The 18,987-nt window shown below is 36.7% G+C and overlaps 1 protein-coding gene across 1 annotated transcript in view; it reads right to left on the bottom strand.

Annotated features, from left to right (window-relative positions):
* Positions 1 to 8,676: 8,676 nt before the first annotated feature.
* COP1 (COP1 E3 ubiquitin ligase) overlaps positions 8,677 to 18,987 on the bottom strand; it is a gene marked incomplete at its 5' end in the record, with an annotated part of 242,055 nt that continues 231,744 nt past the window's right edge. The window contains 2 exons of the mRNA XM_079698724.1: positions 8,677 to 9,020; positions 11,242 to 11,286. Coding sequence (XP_079554850.1) covers positions 9,003 to 9,020; positions 11,242 to 11,286 — 63 coding nt within the window. The 3' untranslated portion in view covers positions 8,677 to 9,002. The remainder of the gene's footprint in view (positions 9,021 to 11,241; positions 11,287 to 18,987) is intronic.

The raw sequence follows: 18,987 nt of genomic DNA, 5'->3' as shown, positions 1-18,987 counted from the left end.
TAAAAAGGGACTCCTGGAGGTGGAGTATGGTCTAGGCCATGAAGTGGACTCAGGGCTGGGCCAGCAGGCACACGATTCTGCATCCTCAAGCAGGGCAGGTAACACATTATCAGTTAGGAAAGTCGAATCTTTCTTAGGGAAACCCACTCACCAAGGGAACCACTGTCTAAAAGATCATCATCTACACATTCTCGGGAGTCAGTATGAGGCAGGGAGAGTGAAGCGAGGCAGGAGGAACAGAGGGGATGAGACAGCAGAGAAAGGTGGAGGAGGTTTCTGTCAAAGAGGAAACACCTTTAATTCCCACATTCCTGAGTTGTGAGGCTGGCAAGAGGCTTATTTAGCCAGTAGGAAGAGTTATACATATTTCAAAAGGGCAGAGAAAGAAATTCTGAAAGAAAAAGGAGAGGAAGTCTTTCCCCTTATTTTCAACAGGAAGAATTAAGCCTCTTCTTTTTAATTTGTATTTGCCCTTGCAGTAGGCAGACAAGTATTCTACCCGTTTTTCTCTCCCTCTGAATAAATGAATTAGGATCGTATTTTCAGATCTGAAATAGATCTGAAGGAATGATTCCATCTAGGTCCCTGCCTTCTGGCAGCTGACTATCAGATAAATAGCATTAGATAATTAATTTATCATAAAAACTAGAAGATTCCTCACTGTTTTGACAGGGTCGAGATGTGTACCTGTTCTCGTCCTTGAAGATAACTCTCACCTGTAGCATTTAGCAGGTCAGTGGACGTAATCTAGACATATGATTCAATATTTTTAGAGTGCCACTTAAATCCTACATCCTCCATACAACCCGTTTAACACTCTAATCTGCCCTTTTAACAACCTTTTCACTATAATATATGCAGTAATTAATTTAACCCTTTTGAATCTGTTTTGTTTAAAAAAATGCTTACTTCACAGGATTGCTATGCTATATAAAAATTATTTTCACAGGTGTATATCTATCTGCCTAAAGCTCCATGAAGGGATCATGTCCTGTACTATTTGATATCTTCCAGAACACCTAGCAGTAAGAGCTAGGCCTAGTGGGGTGGGGAAGGGGTATTCCATTGAGATAGAATCCAGCTCAATCTAGGAAAAAAACTTCCTAACAATTAGAACCATCCAGGCAGGATGTTTCAGGAACCAGTGAGCTCTCTCAAATGCTAGAGGCTCTTCAGTAGAGACTACAAGACTACCAATCGTGGTGCCCTATGAGGAATTCCTACATTGAGTAGGGTGTTCAGTTCACTGGCTGCTTTGGAGAGAGGACTGGCATTTTGACTCTGAGAGGAAAAAAGTAGGGATTACTTAATGAAATGTACTGCGACTGAGGTCATGAGGGCTGGATTTCTGCTCTAATGGCCTTACCTCTCCATCCCCCTCAGTCCAGAGGAAAGGTGAAACTAATGTCAAGGTTCTCTGGAGATTCTTAGATGATGGAGAAACAAGAATGCAGAGTTAAATAAACACTTGGTGTCACTAGACTGCTTACCCTCATATAACAAGGAGAGGTGAGGAAAGGGAGAGACAAAGAGACATTCCTCTTCTGCCATAAAGATTTGTTACGACACGATTAGACAACCAGAGTGTGGCTAGATGCTGGAAGATAAGAACACTTCCTGGGGAACGAAACCTTGGGAAAACATCTTTGGCCTCCACTTGTGGCTCTATGGATGTGAATCCTGTTTGCCACGATAACCAGCCTCTTCTCTTGCCTTCAGTCATAATTCCCCCTCCCTTCTCTACTCTTGTTGCCTGTGCCGAGAAATGAGACTGAAAAGACCCCAGTAAAGGTGATGCAGGTTTTTAGCCTGCAGTCACCTAAATCCTACTCTAAATCTTCTCTAGGGAGAGAATGCACGAAGCATGTGGTAGAAGAAGGGATATTTCAGAAATTTCACTGTGGGCATTTTCCTAACCTAACTTTTCATGGCAGCTATGATGGTGGCCTCTTGGCAGGTCAGCTCACAGGCAGATGTCATGTTCAGAGAGCACAGGAATAAAGCCATTTTACGGACACACTGAGATTTCCAGAACAGCTAATCTAACCTTTCAACCTTCCATCCTTTTGTTGTTGACTGCGATTTTTATAATTTATACTTCATTATTCTTCATAATGGAAAGAAATTGAAGAGTGATTACAATTTTAATATGCATATGCTAATACTACCCTGTATTCAAGGAATGCTTTTTAATTTCCAAGAGTGCCAGAGGCCTTTCCAGAGAAGATATATTACTGAAACTGCAAAGCTTTGCAATTCAGTAAGACAGGAACATCACACCCCAGTTCTAAGAATAGAAGGGTGCCTTTCCCAAGGGAACCACAGAGCTCATGAGAAGTCTCTCCTGGGACTGGCCAAATAGAATTTGAAAAGTGGAAATGAGGACTCTTTCTTATGGTATAACACTGACCAGAGTTTGGTCTTTAAACATGAAAAATAGTGAAAAAATATAAAGTGCTTACTAACTGGGCTGGCACTTAACAGTGGTTAATTTGCTTAATTTAGGAAAAAAGTCATTTTGTTGCATCTTTCAAAATTTAACCCTCAAAATTTGCCATAAAATATGTACGAATACTTCTAAGAGACTCAGGCATTCCAAAGAAACATCAGTCAGGTTCCCAGTCTCTATGAGCTTGAGAAGCTCCTTTTATATTCAGAAAAGAAATTTCAATAGCTGAGGATGAAAGAACCAGAAAGGAAAGGGTGGGGGGATTGGGGGGAGCCAGCTTTGCAAAATATCCTCTGCTTTCCCACAGACAGCAGGCTGCCTTAAGCATAAACCTTTCAGAGTATTCAGTGAACATAATCTCAACCCCAGACCTCTCAGGTCCCTCTGTTCAAGGAGTAAAGATCTTCATATTCCATTCAAACAGTAAAACGTCTAAAATGTCTTACTGTTTACTGAGCTTTAACAGAAAGAGTGCCCCCTGGTTCTGTGCAAATGCACGTACCAAGGTAGGTCAACACTGCTTGTGCGCACTCCTGTGGAACTGCTATCAATCCAGCAACAAAAAAGCTTTAGTCATGTGGTGTGCCCTCCAAAATGGCCTTCCAGGTTCCTGTGGTAGAGACACACCATTATGGAAAGAGAACCCCATTACTGCAGAAATACTTTTATTTACTAGAATGCAAGCTCAGGAGTGATTGGATTTTTCCTGGTTTTCCTTTTTCTTTTCCCCAGTCTCTGCTGTATGGTGAGCACTTTAGAATACAGGTCAGCAAACCTGGGCCTGCAAGCCAAATCCAGCTGGTGGATTTTTGTATGGCTCATAAGCAACAAATGGTTTTTACATTTCAAAATGCTTGGGAAATAATTTTTGAAAATATTGTGATACATGACAATTAAATGAAATTCAAATTTCAGTCTCTATTCATAAAGTTTCATTAGAACCCAGCCACACTCATTTGTTTACATTATGTCTAGGGCTGCTTTCACATGCTACAATGGCAGAGTGAAGTTGTCGTGGCAAAGACCGTATGGCCCACAAAGCCTAAAATATTTACAATCTGGCTCTTTACAGAAAAAGTCTTATGACCCTTAGCCTGGAAGAGACTACCTCATAATAGGCACTACCTGTTGAATGAACAGAGCCACCCTACGCAAATGGCTATCGGACCGCACTCATCTCTTTGGAGCAACAGCCCATATCCATTACAGACCACTAGCTGAGGGTACCAAACTGGGAGTGAACTGGATTATTATTAGGCTGCTATTCCACTGAAGCTCACTCACAAAAAAGTTTCTGGAATAAAACATTCTTTCAGGTGTATGAAACTAAAGGTGAAGCCTTACATTTAGAATATACAATTACTTGTGTTTGCCTTGGTTCTTTCCCTTGAAAATCCTGAAGACTATTTTTTATGTGGTTCTTCCAAAAGGCTCCTAAACCTCTGGTCACAGATTAGTACTGACAGTAGGACGAAAGCAGGGCATATAGGAAAATCCATAAAATCATTTGCAGAGAGACTGCAAAATATATCACACAATAATTGATTAACCTAGACTGTTACCACTTTTGGGAAGTTTAACTTAGAATTCATGAGAACCCCTACCCAGTTCCAATGCAAGATCTCCTTCAGAACTTGGGCACTAGGGAGTTTGATTCAAAAACTGATCAAGGACAAATGACTCACAGAGAAAGGAGGGCAAATTAAAACCATAAACAAATGGGAAGATTTCTTAATTCTCATACTGAGAAGCTGTAATGATCTCAAGTGAAAAGAAACAAATAATTGTAGGCACTCAGATGTCTTAGTGACTAAACCATAAGAATGACAATGGAATTTGTATAGTATAATCTTATTTATTAACAGAGATTAGCATATCATTCTCAGTAAGTAGAATTTAGAGATAAATATGGAGTACAGAGGTTTACTTTTGCAAAACTACAAAATTTCTTAGTGATAAAGTTGAGACTGTAACTTAAAACTCCTCTAAACTCCATGTTTGCCTCCATTTTTGTTTGAAAGTGGTCGCTGGAACAGATCATTGTGGTTTATTGTGTACCTCTCCAGCTTCAACTCACACTACTGTCTTGCACTTTGTTTTGTACATACTGAATCTATCCTCTTAACTTTTGTTTCTGATAAACTTACCTTGGAACAGCACTTTTAGATTTACAGAAAAATTGCAAAGAAAGAGTTCCCATATAGCCTACACTCAATTGCCATATTATTAACATCTTACATTAGTATGGTACATTTGTTACAATTAATGAATCAATACTGATTGATTAATGAATCAATACTGATCAACCAAAGTCTATACTTTGTTTAAATTTCCTTAGCTTTCACGTAATGTCCTTTTCTGTTTCAGGATCCCATCACATCCAGTCATGTCTCCTTAGGCTGTGAGTTTCTCACTTTCCTTATTTTGATGACCTTGACAGTTTTGAGGAATACTGGTCAGGTATTTAGTAGAATGTCCTTCACTAGGGATTTAGCTGATATTCTTCTCATTTAGACTGGATTTATGAATTTGGGGGAGGAAGATCACAGAGTTAAAGTGTCATTTTCATTGTATGATATCCAGAGTACATAGTATCAACACAACATAACTTTTGATGTTGACCCGGATCACCTGGCTAAGGTAGTATTTGTCAGGTTTCTCCACTGTAAAGTTAATCTTTTTTTTTTTCTCTCGTTCCATACCGGACTCTTTGGAAGGAAGTCACTATGCACAGCCCATCCTTAAGGACTGGGGAATTATGCTGCATCTCCTTGAGGATGGAATAGCTACATAATGTGGAATTCTGCATGGGAAACTTTTCATTTATTTATTCAATCATTTATTTATATAAGCATGGACTCATGGATATTTATATTTTGGGTTATAATCTATAATCCAACACTAGTTTATTTTGTTGCTCAAATTGTTCCAACTTTGGCTACTAGAAGCCACTCGAGCCTTTTTCTTTGCTTCCCTTGGTCTTGAATGTTCCTTTACCTCTTTTCAGGATTCAGCTGAGATGAAAAATATTCCCAAGTCCCCTATCCTGATCCTAATCTCCCAACACTCTAGATTATATATTTTTCCAGTACATCTAAAATTTATGTCTACTATGGTACTTACATATTTATACTTATCTGTCTCTCCCACTGGACAATAAACTTTTTGAGGGTAGTGATTACGTCTTATTTATTTTATATGCTTAGTATATAGTACATAGTGCCTCGCTTACACAAAGGAGGAGCTCAACAAATATTTCTAGAGTGATCACTATGATTTTCTCTTTAGTCCAAGAATCCAGAAGTGCCTAACATGTTAACCAGAAGCCACAAAGGAGTTGGTTACTAACTGCTCTGGTAGGAATTACAGGGTGCTACTATTGTAGGTATTAATGTCAGTCATGAAACACATGTAATACAATAGGCTCAGGATCTAAGTTAACACTTCTGCACGTCTCATTTCTAAGTAAGCAGACTTTTCCTGAATATTAATCCCAGTTACATGGGCATAATTACATTAAGGGCAATGACAAATTACCTTTATATTTAGAACCAAGGGTAGGCAGCTTCTAGTTTTGCTTAGCTTAGAGAAGTGGTGTCCTCAAAACAGCACACAGGAATTTGGGTCATGAGGTTCCCAAGTGACTTGCTGCTGGTTGAGGACTGCATAACCACTGAAGAAATAAATCTGCTGAGTTGCATTCTTTGTTGTCAATACATATTATGAGAAAATGACTTTAAAAATTAATCAAGACTCTTCCAAGATATAGGAGTTAAGACGAACTCTAATAAGCTGAAACAGGTTTTTAGGTTGGATCATGCTAGTCCAAGCCACCATTAACTCTTGACTGATCACCTTCCTAACTGCACTCTTGCCCTCATCTATCCATTTACCATAAATGAGATTGTGTCATTCCATTTAACACTTCCACTTAACTGCTTTTATAACAAAATTCAAATTTTCAAGCATGCCCTAGAAGTTTCCACATATCTTTTGGGCTCCTTCACCTCTTCAAACTCATCCCACACTCATCTCTTCCTTGACTAGTAATGGTCCAGCCATGCTGATCTTTCTGAGGTCGTGGCACGGTCCCATAAGATTTTTGATGTCTAGTAGCTCAATCTTCTTACAAGAACTTTTCAAAGTTTTTCAGTCCTTAATGTTTCTTATGCATGAGTTCTGTACCTAAGAACAAAGGCAACCTTGTCTAAGAAACCCCTACAAATACACTGAAATAGAGATTAGGTTAAAACATAAAAACCTCTATTCTTCATGAGTTAGAAGCTTTTTTGGTGTTAAAATGTATATTATCTTTAAGCTTTAGTTAACTAATATGTTATTTTTCTAAGAAACAGTAATATTTGTTTAATTTTGACATCCTGCAAAGACTAACTCAAATTTTAAAATGGTTTCTATTTACAAGAAAAAGTTAAACACAAATTTAAATAAAACAACACTGCCTTCTTAAAATAGTAAGTTATTAAAAAATTGAGTCCCTTTGATAACTAAAGGTACCTTACTGCAACCTTCCAAATGTATGGAAATTAACATAACCATACAATGCTGACAACTTGAAATAAAACAAAGAGTCAGACCAAACAAAAACCATAATAATCTGCTTCTATTTAAACACATTCAAAGAGGCATTAACTCTCTGCTTCTATTTTGATGACTTTCTGGACATATCTGCTTAAGTAAAGTTCTTTAAGTGAAGAATCTACATGTGAATATTCTTTCTATATTTTTGCAAAAGGACACTCATTAATCTCAGAAAAAAGCCCAACTGACATTGTTCTGGTTGATGACAAATGCAACTTTTGAATGATAGTGACTTTTTCTCTCAGAATTGAGTCCAAAAGTTATCAGGTTCTTAACTCCCAGAAGTTAGTTAAGATATAATTGTCTTGAAGCTCTAAAAACTGAAAAATTTCACTTAAGTTTGAGGCTGACTCATTTGGCAGTAAAAACTAACCTGAACTAATGCAAGACTATTTTTAGTCTTTATTAATCTCATATAACGTGAACATTCATACATTTTGCTGCAGAAATATTAATGTGTTTGAAAACAGTTTGCTCTAGACTCTGTTGGAGGGTGTTACATAATACGCAGTGTATGTACCCTATTACTTTCCTAAAAGTCAGAAAGTTCTAAATTCCAAAACGCATTTGGCCCAAGGGCTTCAGACAATGAAATGTGGACATGCAGTAAGTTTCAATAATTTTAAATAGAGGGATACATGGGATATTCTGATCACCCTTATTATCCATATACTTATCACACCAAGCTTTTCCAAGTGTCTATTTTTATAAAATACATGTGGCATATAATTCTGTTTACAACTTTTTCTAAAAAGTGTTCAGACTTAAAGTAGCTCAAACAGAAAGCTTCACACTACTTTTGCTTAACCTGCTACTCTTAAGTTCTTTCCTTTTACAAATTGAAAACAATGTGTGAAACTAACTAGACAGTCTAAGAGATTATATGGCTTGGAAATTTGGATAATAGGGCTTCAATTTCTTTTCCTCTAAGTGAGAGCCTGGCAAACCATGGTCTGTGGGCCTCCACCTATTTCATAAACAGCTTATGCCCACTTGTTTATACATGGTCTGTCTGTGGCCACTTTTCTGCCACAATGGCAGAGTTGTGTAGTTGTGGCAGAGACCATATGACCTGCAAAGCCTAAAATATTTACTATCTGGCCCTTTATGGAGAAAGTTTGCTGACCTTTACTCAAAGTTGATCACCCCACAATGGTACTAATACCTGTGACTATCTGATAGCCATGATTTTATAAAATAAGTTGGTTTGTCTACATATAGGGCTTATTTAGGGCCTTATGGGTAACATTTCAAAGGAAAAGACAGAGATAGTTGTCACAGACTGATATTCCCTTTCTGTCTGAATGTGGTCTCAACAGGTCAAAATGTTAGACCCTTGGCCAGATCCAGAGGGACTGAGGAATCTGGTACTTGCTGATAATATAAATCTGGTCAGAGAATGAAGAGAGAACTTCATAAAGTAATTAATCTTTCTACCTACTGTAAACATTAAATTCACAGAAAAGAATCCATATACTTTATGTTGATATGCATAATTCCAAAGAGGTGGGGAAATATGGACCTTAAAAATTATTCATCAGTATATTATACTATAGTTCATGTGTGCTACTTCTTGAAAAGATAAAATTATCTCTTGCCACATCGGACAAAAAGTTTCCCAGCTCAGCTGTGGCTCAATAAACTTTTATTATTTTTTGTTATTTATTTTTATTCAAAAGAATTTGTTTCCCTATCACAAAAATTAGATAACCATACCACCAACAGCAGCAAAGTCCGTAGAGTTACATGGATGGTGGAGAGTTCACTGGGTATTCCCAATGTCCCAAAGGTCATAAAGGAGGAAAAAAAAGGAAAAGAAAAAAATACTCAAAACAAATCCAAAACCCATGATGACTTTGGGGAGAGACATCACATGACAGTTTCTGTCTTCTCTTATTGTCAGCTGCAGATGTATTTCAGCCGGATCAAGTACAATTCAACTGGAGTAAACCCTTCATACCAATTCTAGCACCTAATAGGGAGAAAAAGGAATCAGTATAATAAAATAGTTTTAAAATATAGGAAGAGTTTAATCAGTCTTTATTATATTGTAAATGGAGAACCAAATCAAGTACACTTTTCCCAACTGCTTTGGCTAAAATCAAAGAATTTGAAGGGATTAGACATTAATCCATTCTTACTTTCAATTCAATAGTTGCATGAACTCTTTCAGATTAGTTATCTCCACAGTCAACAAAGGAGCCTTCAAGATAAACTACATAAAACATATAGATAAGTGAACTGACTGATCCATAGCATGAATATAACATTTTTGGAATATTATGTTGGTATCTTTCCACATTCATAAGAAAAAGTTTAAGTATACATTTTTGGAATATTATGTTGGTATCTTTCCACATTCATAAGAAAAAGTTTAAGTATTGCTGTTTAGAATTTTAATCCATTTATTTCTTGCACTGATAAACATTTTATAGTGATCAAGGTATACAGGACCTAAAATCTTGTCTTTTCCTATTGCTTCATTTATTTTCTAGTCAAGCATCTGGGTGTCGAGATATTTTGTTAGCTAGTACCTTATCATACAAAAAAGTTGTGCTAAAACTAAAAATAAGAAGAATTATACTTCAATAAAGATGTATAAAAATAAATAAAATAAAAATAAGAAGCAACGATCAGTTATAAAAAGAGTAGAATGGCTGAGAAAGGACATCGAACATGTGGACAATTATGAGCACTGTCAAAAAGGATTATGTTAGATGGAGACTGTAATTCCAGGTGGCAAAGAATTAAAGGAGCAACTTATCTTCTGCCGTGCTAAGGCTTGACTTATATCTGTGCTTTCATAATGCTTTTTGTCTTTACATCTGCCAAGCAGGCTACTTTACATAAGAGGTCAATACTGTTGAACAAAAATCTTAGATTTGTCGCTGAGATCCTATAAGTATGTATGTAGCTTTGAGCTTTCTGTAGAAACATTAGCAATCCCAATTGCCTCAAAGGCCAAACTTGTTGAAGAATACAGTACAGCTTTTTCAATACATGCCTTGCCATGAGAATAAAGTAAAGAAAAACTGAGAGACTATAGAGAGCCACTTAAAACAGAGATTCCAAGACCTTCTACCATGTTGCTTGAGGCTTCCAGAACACAGCCCTGGCTCTCTAATGAGGCTTTCCAAATAGAGAAACTGGCTGCATAAAAATAAGTATACCATGTAAATTAATTTGACTAGCTAACAGTGCAGTTCTGCTTTGAGTTTGCTCATTTCATCTCTGTAGGACAATGTGTGAGGTTTGGATTTGCTCTCTTGGTTGCTGGGTCATTCTCCACTTAGGATGAGTGGAAGGAAGCCATGGCAAAATTAATGCTAACTGGCAGGAAAATAGATACATATTATTTAAAAAATACATCCTGACACTTCTGTATCAGCAGAGAATATGTGGAAAGAACTGGTACTCACAGAATAAGTGCTAATCAAACCCATGTACTAAAAACCTCCTCCAAAATGGTGTTTTGTTTAAAAGCTCACTGCTTAGCTCAGGATTTATTTATCCAATGTACTGTGCCCAAGTGCTGAATATCCAGTGGTATAACTAGATAAAATTTTTACTTCCTTGAACTCCTAACTACAAAGAAAAGTATGTGGAAAACTATATATGAATTTGGGAATGAGACTGTGAGCAAAGAGACATGAAAGTTTTCAGATTATACCAATGGCATGATCACATGATCAATCAATTTTCAACGGAACACTAGAATACCTTTTCTTCCCCTAGCAACTGAGGAAAAATCTCCTTGTCATGGAAGAGAAGGAAGAGAAACACGAGGAAGAGAAGAGTAAAATCAGAGTAAGACATTTTAAAACCTGGTAAATGTCTAAGCATCTGCTGCTGTATCTTGGATCTTGTTCCCTGAATACCCTGTTGGGGTAGCTGCACTGGCATGACCGAAGCTCAGCAGTGCTCGCCCCACCGTGAATGCTTAACAGTCTTCATCTGTTTTTCATCCTGACCGCCTTTCAGTCTCTTCAGCATTCGTAAAACCTCTAACAAGTACTATCATCTTCCCCCTAGTTGCAAGCTACCTATTCTTTTCCCCTTCAATCAAAGCCATTTCCAAGCAGACAGAGACCCATGATTTGGCATGCTCTCTAAGGCTTAGTACAACTCTACATTTCCATGTTATAGTTATAGTCTGTTATAGCCTAAAAATGGAGATGTATAAAATAGCTTACCTTAATTGTACCCTGACTGTTAGCAGCAATCAGCACATTGGACTCCTAGAAAAGAACAAGAACTTTTAGAGTATAGAGAAGGATTTCCTGGAGGGCAGTCCAGGAGAATAATTTAATCTTCATCCTTCTTTCTTCACTTCACCCTAAGACGCCAATACAATCTAAACTGGAAAACCAACTTTAACATGTTTTTAACTACGAATTATAAATAAAAAATCCGATATTTTGAGGATTAAGTTTTAATTAAAAAAATTAAGTTGGAAGCAGCGTAGGAAACTTTCAAATGTAAAGAAAAATAAAAGAGAAACAGATTGCCACTAGGAGGAAAGCCAAGAGAAACAAAGACTGAAATAAAAATAAGAATAACTTGAGAAAAACAAAGTACACAATCCTTTCCACAGAAAACTCCCCCTTCATTCACTTTCTCCCATAAGACACCAGTAATTGGCATAAATCTCTATTGCTAGCTATTTGGTATTAGAAAAACAAAATAAAACAGAATGTGAATATTCATCTAGGAGAAAGAAGGCTATCTTTCTTTTTAATTATTCTATCACTCACTATATGCATTTTTAACAACCTTGGTGATTACTTCAAATAGAATGCATGTGGTAACATATTTTTTAAAAATATTATAAGCCTTAAGAAATAGCTATCTCTGGAAGGTAGAAAGGGTAGAAAAAGAAATAGACAAGACTGAGTTTACCAGAGAGAATCTCATTGAGTAGGAAGAGCTAGGACATGCCTTCCATTGGAAAGAGAGTCTAATAGGCTCTGAGCTTGGGAGTATAGACAAGTCTTTTCGCTTTTAAGAGCAGGCGGCCAGAAGGAGGTAAACAGACTCAAAACTGCCATAGAGGCCATATGGCTGATGGGAAGACCAAGCCCAAATAATAGCTTTCAAAAACAGAGAAAGTGGTCAAACTTCACTGAAGGATAGGATCTGTCTGAATACCCTACAGGTTTAATCAGAAAGTGATGAACAGAAGAAAGAAAACTCTTGATCTGTATTCTGGGAAAGTTATTTCAGCCAATTTGAGTTAAACCTTAGTTTCTTTGATACAAGGCATGTGTGCTCTACAAACTTCTACATTTCTATCTTTTAACTTTCTCTTTGATTCCTAGTAGAGTTACTTTTGAAAAATGCTCACCTTGTTGCTACTGGTGAAGAGGAAGTAAATAATTTCTTCCACTAACCCCCAAATTTGGGGGATCAAAATATTCCTTGAATGCAGTCAGTGGTGATAGCATCAATGGTCAGTTGTATCAAGAAGGAATAAAGACATATGTTTCTTCTGGAGGTGGGCATGGGAATTGCTGATGATGGAGTCTGGAACACACAACCCCCAAATATGGCACCGTGGCATATTGAATATTTCAAGCCAAAGGAGTTTGAGAAAATGGCAGAAGCAGGAAGGTCACTCTGACCTCCCATATCCCTCACCCTTTTCCCCTAAAACAGGTCATAAAACCCTCATGTGGGAGGTGCTCTCCCTATAACCAGAGTAAAGGAGCATCCTTATCTCCAACGACAAAGGAACGCTAAGAAGAATCCAAATAAACAGGCCTTGCCAAGTTTCCCGGAAGCTTACTACTCCTGAGTGCAATTACCTCACACCCCTGAACCTATCACATTGCTACATGACTATCCACTCTTCACAAACACAGCAGAAAATACACAGGTCTATATCCTTGGGTCTTCTTTTCCTTATGAAGGCTCCCACGTCATGTAAAACATATTAAATAAACCTGTATGCTTTTCTCCTGTTAATTTGTCTCTGTCAGCATAATCTTCAGACCCAGCCAAGGACCCTAAGAGGGTTAGGGAAAACTTTTTTCTCCCCTACACTGATATTTTCCTCGCTGAGCTTTTCCCTTAAATCAGCACATGTATTCTTGAAAATAGTAACACAGGTAATATAACATTCACTAGTAGAATTAGTTTTAATATCTACTTCGGGGAATTATGGGCTATCACTGGGGCTGAATGTGCATAGAATTAATACTTCCATATTGCGGGGGGTGTGGTTGGAATACGGGATATTCCCAAATGCCCCTTATTTAACTACTCTTTTAGTAAACTGAGTTCAGAAAGTGGCTGGAGTGAGTTTGAGGTATCCTTAGGGAACATAATAACTCACTCTGAGCTTCTCCAGAGGTGGAATTTCTATGTCTGCCTCAGAAAACAAAAAGAGGCACTGTGGTGTAATGTGGATTTCTTTCTAGCAAGAACTTTAAACAAGCTGTGTTACATCACAACTGCCACCAGAGAACCCAGAAATGATTCTTCTGTGAGCACCATCCAGAAATGAAGCTACAAACAGATTAATCTAGTTTCTGTTTGAAGAAAGACTCCTGTCTCCAAGAAAGCAATTACTATCATTAGATGCTGCAGTCACCAAGAATTGCTCCCTCTGCTATGGGAATACATAATGTCAGGATAATGAAAAATTTATAAGCCAAAGCTCTCTCTCTTTCTGCCATTTTGGTTCTAGTCACCTTTTAATACAGAAGAAGGTAGAAAAACCTGGTGGAGATGAAGATTCACCTTGAGGGTAAGGGGGAATCCACTTCTGCCAGTTATAGAGATTATGAATGACATAAATTTGTAATTCTTAGTGGAAGAATGTTTGAAAATGTGATATATTATCATACAGTATGAAAGAGTATGCTCAATACATATTAAAAAAATCTAGTTAGATCACCACATAAGAGGGATTTGAAGTCTGTACAATTACTACACTAAACCCAAGAAGGAAGACATCTGATGACTACCCAACATAAATAAACGATGTCTTTTTATAACCCGAGGACTATTATGGCATTAAGAGGTGGCCATATTAGGTGCTACCAGAGGTAACTCTAAACACCTTTTCCTGTGGAGACAGATAAAGATCTCATTTACAAATAAGCCAACACAGAAAGTGATTTCCCAGTTGGAATCGTCTTTTAGGACTAACATATAGGTGACAGAGTGTCCAAGGAAATTTTAGAAACACTCAAAACTATTCAAATTAACAAACAATGAAAGAAAAATAATAGCTTCACTTCTCAGTATGCCCCTCCCTCCAAAGACCATGAACTTATTAAAAAGGGATTTAGGATTAAACTCTCTTTCAGATAGCTAGATATTAGCTTAAGTTAAATGAATTTTTACATGCAACAGAAAAACAAAACCAGGTATTTTGCTTTAGCATAGAGGTACAGAAGTGATATGTACAAGGTTATCACTGTAGGTTTTGAGTGATTCTTGTTTGCATTTTGAATGACTAGTAATTCTTAGCTGTAGCTGTACCCTGCCAGAGCCCTAATATAAGTTCTGGTTGAATACGTTGTTTTTACTTGCTAAATAAAATTAAAATCCCAGCCAGTAATTCTCATTACTTTCTCCCTCTTTCTTGGAAACAGGCAGTTTTGCTGCAAAGGCCTCCTCAAGGTTAAGATAATAATGCAACTACTATTTTCTTCTTAAGATAAAGAGATTAAGAAAAGACAAAAGAAAAATTAGCAAGTTTTTTATAAAAGTAGAAGACACGGGCTCCCCTGGTGGCGCAGTGGTTGAGAGTCCGCCTGCCGATGCAGGGGACACGGGTTCGTGCCCCGGTCTGGGAGGATCCCACATGCTGCGGAGCGGCTGGGCCTGTGAGCCATGGCCGCTGAGCCTGCGCGTCCGGAGCCTGTGCTCCGCAACGGGAGAGGCCACAACAGTGTGAGGCCCGAGTACGGCAAAAAAAAAAAAAAAAAAAAAAAAGGTGGGGGGGAATGTAAAAGACTTAAATAGAAACCTCAACTAAAATAGAGTTGGAAGACCAGAAGGGGCAGCTCTTACACCCTATGACGAGAGCAGAGCCCAAGAGGAAGAAGAAAGACTCTTTGTTCTTGCCTGCCAAGAGTTCAGCCAATGAGAGACAGTCACAACTCAGCCAATAAAAGGACAAGGACTCTTTGTTTACTATAGCCCTCTCCACTTCCTTTTCCCCTCTGTAAAAGAGTTCTCCTCTCCATTTTGCTGGGGACTTGCACGTGACTCACCATAGTTGCAAACTCTGAATTACAATTCTTTGATGATCCTGCATAAACCCACTTTTACTAGAGAAGTAACTGGCAATCTCTTTTAGGTCAACAATTACATATAGAGGAACACGATCACCAATTTGTCATCAGAAGCAATGCAAGCCAATACGATATATCTTTTAAAGATGATGAAAGAAAAAACCTGTCAACCCAGAAATATTATTTAAAAATAAAGATATTTTGAGACAAACTAAAGCTGAGATAGCAGCAGATATGCACTGTAAGAACTGTTAAAGGAAGTTCTTATAACACATGAAAACTCAGATTTAAACAAAATGATGAAGAGTGTTTGAAATGATCAATATGTGGGTAAATATAAAAGATGTTTGCTGATTTATTTTTTAATTTTCTTAACAGATAATTGCCTGTTTAAAGCATAAATAATAACAATACATTATGTTATGTTATAATAAACAGAAGTAACATATAGGACAGCAAAAGTACACAGGATAGAAGGGGAAAATAGATGTATATTGGAAGGTTCTTCCATAATATAAAGTGGTATAATCTGATGACAGACTGTGATAAGTTAAACGTGAATATTATAAACCTTAGAGAATCCACTAGAAATGTAAAAGAAAGAGTAAAGCTAATAAGCTATTAAAGGAGATAAAATGAATTATAAATACTCAATTAAAAAAAAGAGGAATACGGGGACAAAGAACAGATAGGACGAATAGACAACAAAAAGCAAGATGTCAGACAAATACCCAACAAGTAAATGTAAATACTACAATTAAAAGGCAGAGATGATAAGACTCGATAAAAAAGCAAGAGCAACTCTATACTGTCTATAAGAAACACACTTTAAATTTTAAAAAAAGATATTTTTAAAATGAGAAGATATACCATGCAAACATTAATCATAAGAAAGCTGAGATGGCTCTACTAATATCTGAAAAAGTAGACTTCTGACCTAAATAGACATTTCTCCAAAGAAGCTATACAGACTGTCAACAAACACATGAAAGGATGCTCAACATCGCTAATCATTAGAGAAATGCAAATCAAAACTACAATGAGGTATCACCTCACAACAGTCATAAGGGCCATCATCAAAAAATCTACAAACGATAAATGCTGGAGAGGGTGTGGAGAAAAGGGAACCCTCTGGCACTGTTAGTGGGAATGTAAATTGATACAGCCACTATGGACAACAGTATGGAGGCTCCTTAAAAAACTAAAAATAGAACTACCATACGACCCAGCAATCCCACTACTGGGCATATACCCAGAGAAAACCATAATTTAGAAAGAGTCATGTACCACAATGTTCACTGCAGCTCTATTTACAACAGCCAGGACATGGAAGCAACATAAGTGTCCATCAACAGATGAATGGATTAAGAAGATGTGGCACATATATACAATGGAATATTATTCAGCCATAAAAAGAAACGAAATTGAGTTATTTGTAGTGGGGTGGATGGACCCAGAGTCTGTCATACAGAGTGAAGTAAGTCAGAAAGAGAAAAAAAAATACCATATGCTAACACATATATATGGAAACTAAAAAAAGAAAAAAATGGTTCTAGAGAACCTAGGGGCAGGACAGGAATGAAGATGCAGACATAGAGAATGGACTTGAGGACACAGAGAGGAGGAAGGGTAAGCTGGGACAAAGTGAGAGAGTGGCATGGACATATATACACTACCAAATGTAAAGGTAGCTAGTGGGAAGCAGCTGTATAGCACAGGGAGATCAGCTGGGTGCTTTGTGACCACCTAGAAGGGTGGGATAGGGAGGGTGGGAGGGAGACACAAGAGGGGAGAGATATGGGAACATATGTATATGTATAGCTGATTCACTTTGTTATAAAGCAGAAACTAACACACCATTGTAAAGCAATTATACCCCAATAAAAATTTTAAAAAATAATAAATAAATGAACTAGTACTTGATAAATAAAAAAAAGAAAAAGAAAAAGAAAAAGTAGACTTCTGGGAATTCCCTGGCAGTCCAGTGGTTAGGACTTGGAGCATTCACTGCTGTGGCCCACCTTCAATCCCTGGTCAGGGAACTAAGATCCCACAAGCTGTGTGGTGCAGCCAAAAAAAAAAAAAAAAGAAAGAAGAAAAAAGAAAAGGTAGACTTCAGGACAAGGAACATAACCAGGAATAAGAGTAATATTTTATAATTAAATAAGGGTCAATTTAAAAAAATGCTAAATGCATATATATATATATGTAAAACAGAGCTTCAAGATACACAAAGCAAAAACGGACAGAACTGAATTGGAACAGATAACTCCACACTTGTGTTTGCAGATTTCAACACTCTTCTGTCAATAGTTCAAATAATAAGTAGAGAGAAAGTCAAAAAAGATATAAAAGATGAAAAATAGTATCAGAAACAAATTGAACAAATTAATATTTACATAAAATCTTAAATGGCCAAAATATGCATTCTTTTCAAGTGCCTGTAAACTATTTACCAAGACAGACTATGTGCCAGACCATTAAACAAATCTCAGTACATTTAAAAGAATGAAACTATACAAGTGTGGTCTCTGACCAAACAGACCTAGAGCAGAAATCAATAACAAGAGACACCTGGCACAAATCTCCAAATATTTGGAGATTTAAAAACACATTCTTAAGTAACTCAGGGCTCAAAAAATAAATCACAAGGAAATGAGAAACAGTATTGAACTAAAAGATATTGAAAACACAATATATTAAAACTTATGTAATACAGCTACAACAGTGCTTAGATAGAAAATTATACCTCTTAATGTCTATATTAGTAAAGCAGAAAGTTTAACAATTAATAATGTAATAACTTGCAGCTTAACTTAAGAAACTAGGGAAAAAGCAAATTACACAAAACACAAATATAAATATGGTAGTAATAAAAAGCAGAAACCAATAAAATAAAAAGACAAAAATAGGTAAAAATTATTAAAACCAAAAGCTAGTTCTTGAAATAAAGTTGATAAATCCCTACAAAAAGAGAGAGAAAATGTAAGGTAACAATATCAGGAATGAGGGTATATCACTAGACATCCTACAGATATTAAAAAAGATAGAGAATAAATAGAAACAACTTTATGCCAATAAAATTGACATATAGTGAAATAAATAAATCCTATGAAAGATGCAATTCCCCAAAATCAAAGAACAAATCAGAAAATAGAGGAGGAAGGAACACTTCCAAATTCAGTTTGCGAGTCAAACAAAGCAAAAGACATTATTAAAAAATTACAGACCAGTTACCTTTATAAACAGATGTGTAAACCTTAACAAAATCTCAGTAAACATAATTCAGCCATAAATAAAAAGAATAATATATCATGCCCAAGTGGTTTCTATCCAGATATTCTAGTTGGTTTAACAATTTTTTAAGACAATGAATGTAATTAATATTTTTAACAGAATAGAAGAGAAAAATCATGTAATTATAATTGACATGGAAAATGCATTTGACAGAATTTAACACATATTCATAATAAAAACTCTCAGGAAGCTAAGAATAGAAAGGAATTTCCTCAAGGTGATAAGGAATACCTATGAACAACTTCCAGCTAACATTATACTTAATGGTGAAATGTTCAACTCTTTCTCTCTCTCAGACTGGGAGCAAGGGGAGGATGCCTGCATTCACCACTTCTGTCTAACACTGTATTAGAGGTCCTACCCAGTGCAATCGTCAAAGAATTGCCTTTATTTGTA

Source organism: Hyperoodon ampullatus, assembly GCF_949752795.1.
Source record: "Hyperoodon ampullatus genome assembly, chromosome: 2".
Lineage (NCBI taxonomy): Eukaryota > Metazoa > Chordata > Mammalia > Artiodactyla > Ziphiidae > Hyperoodon > Hyperoodon ampullatus.
This window is presented reverse-complemented; position numbering and strand designations above follow the sequence as displayed.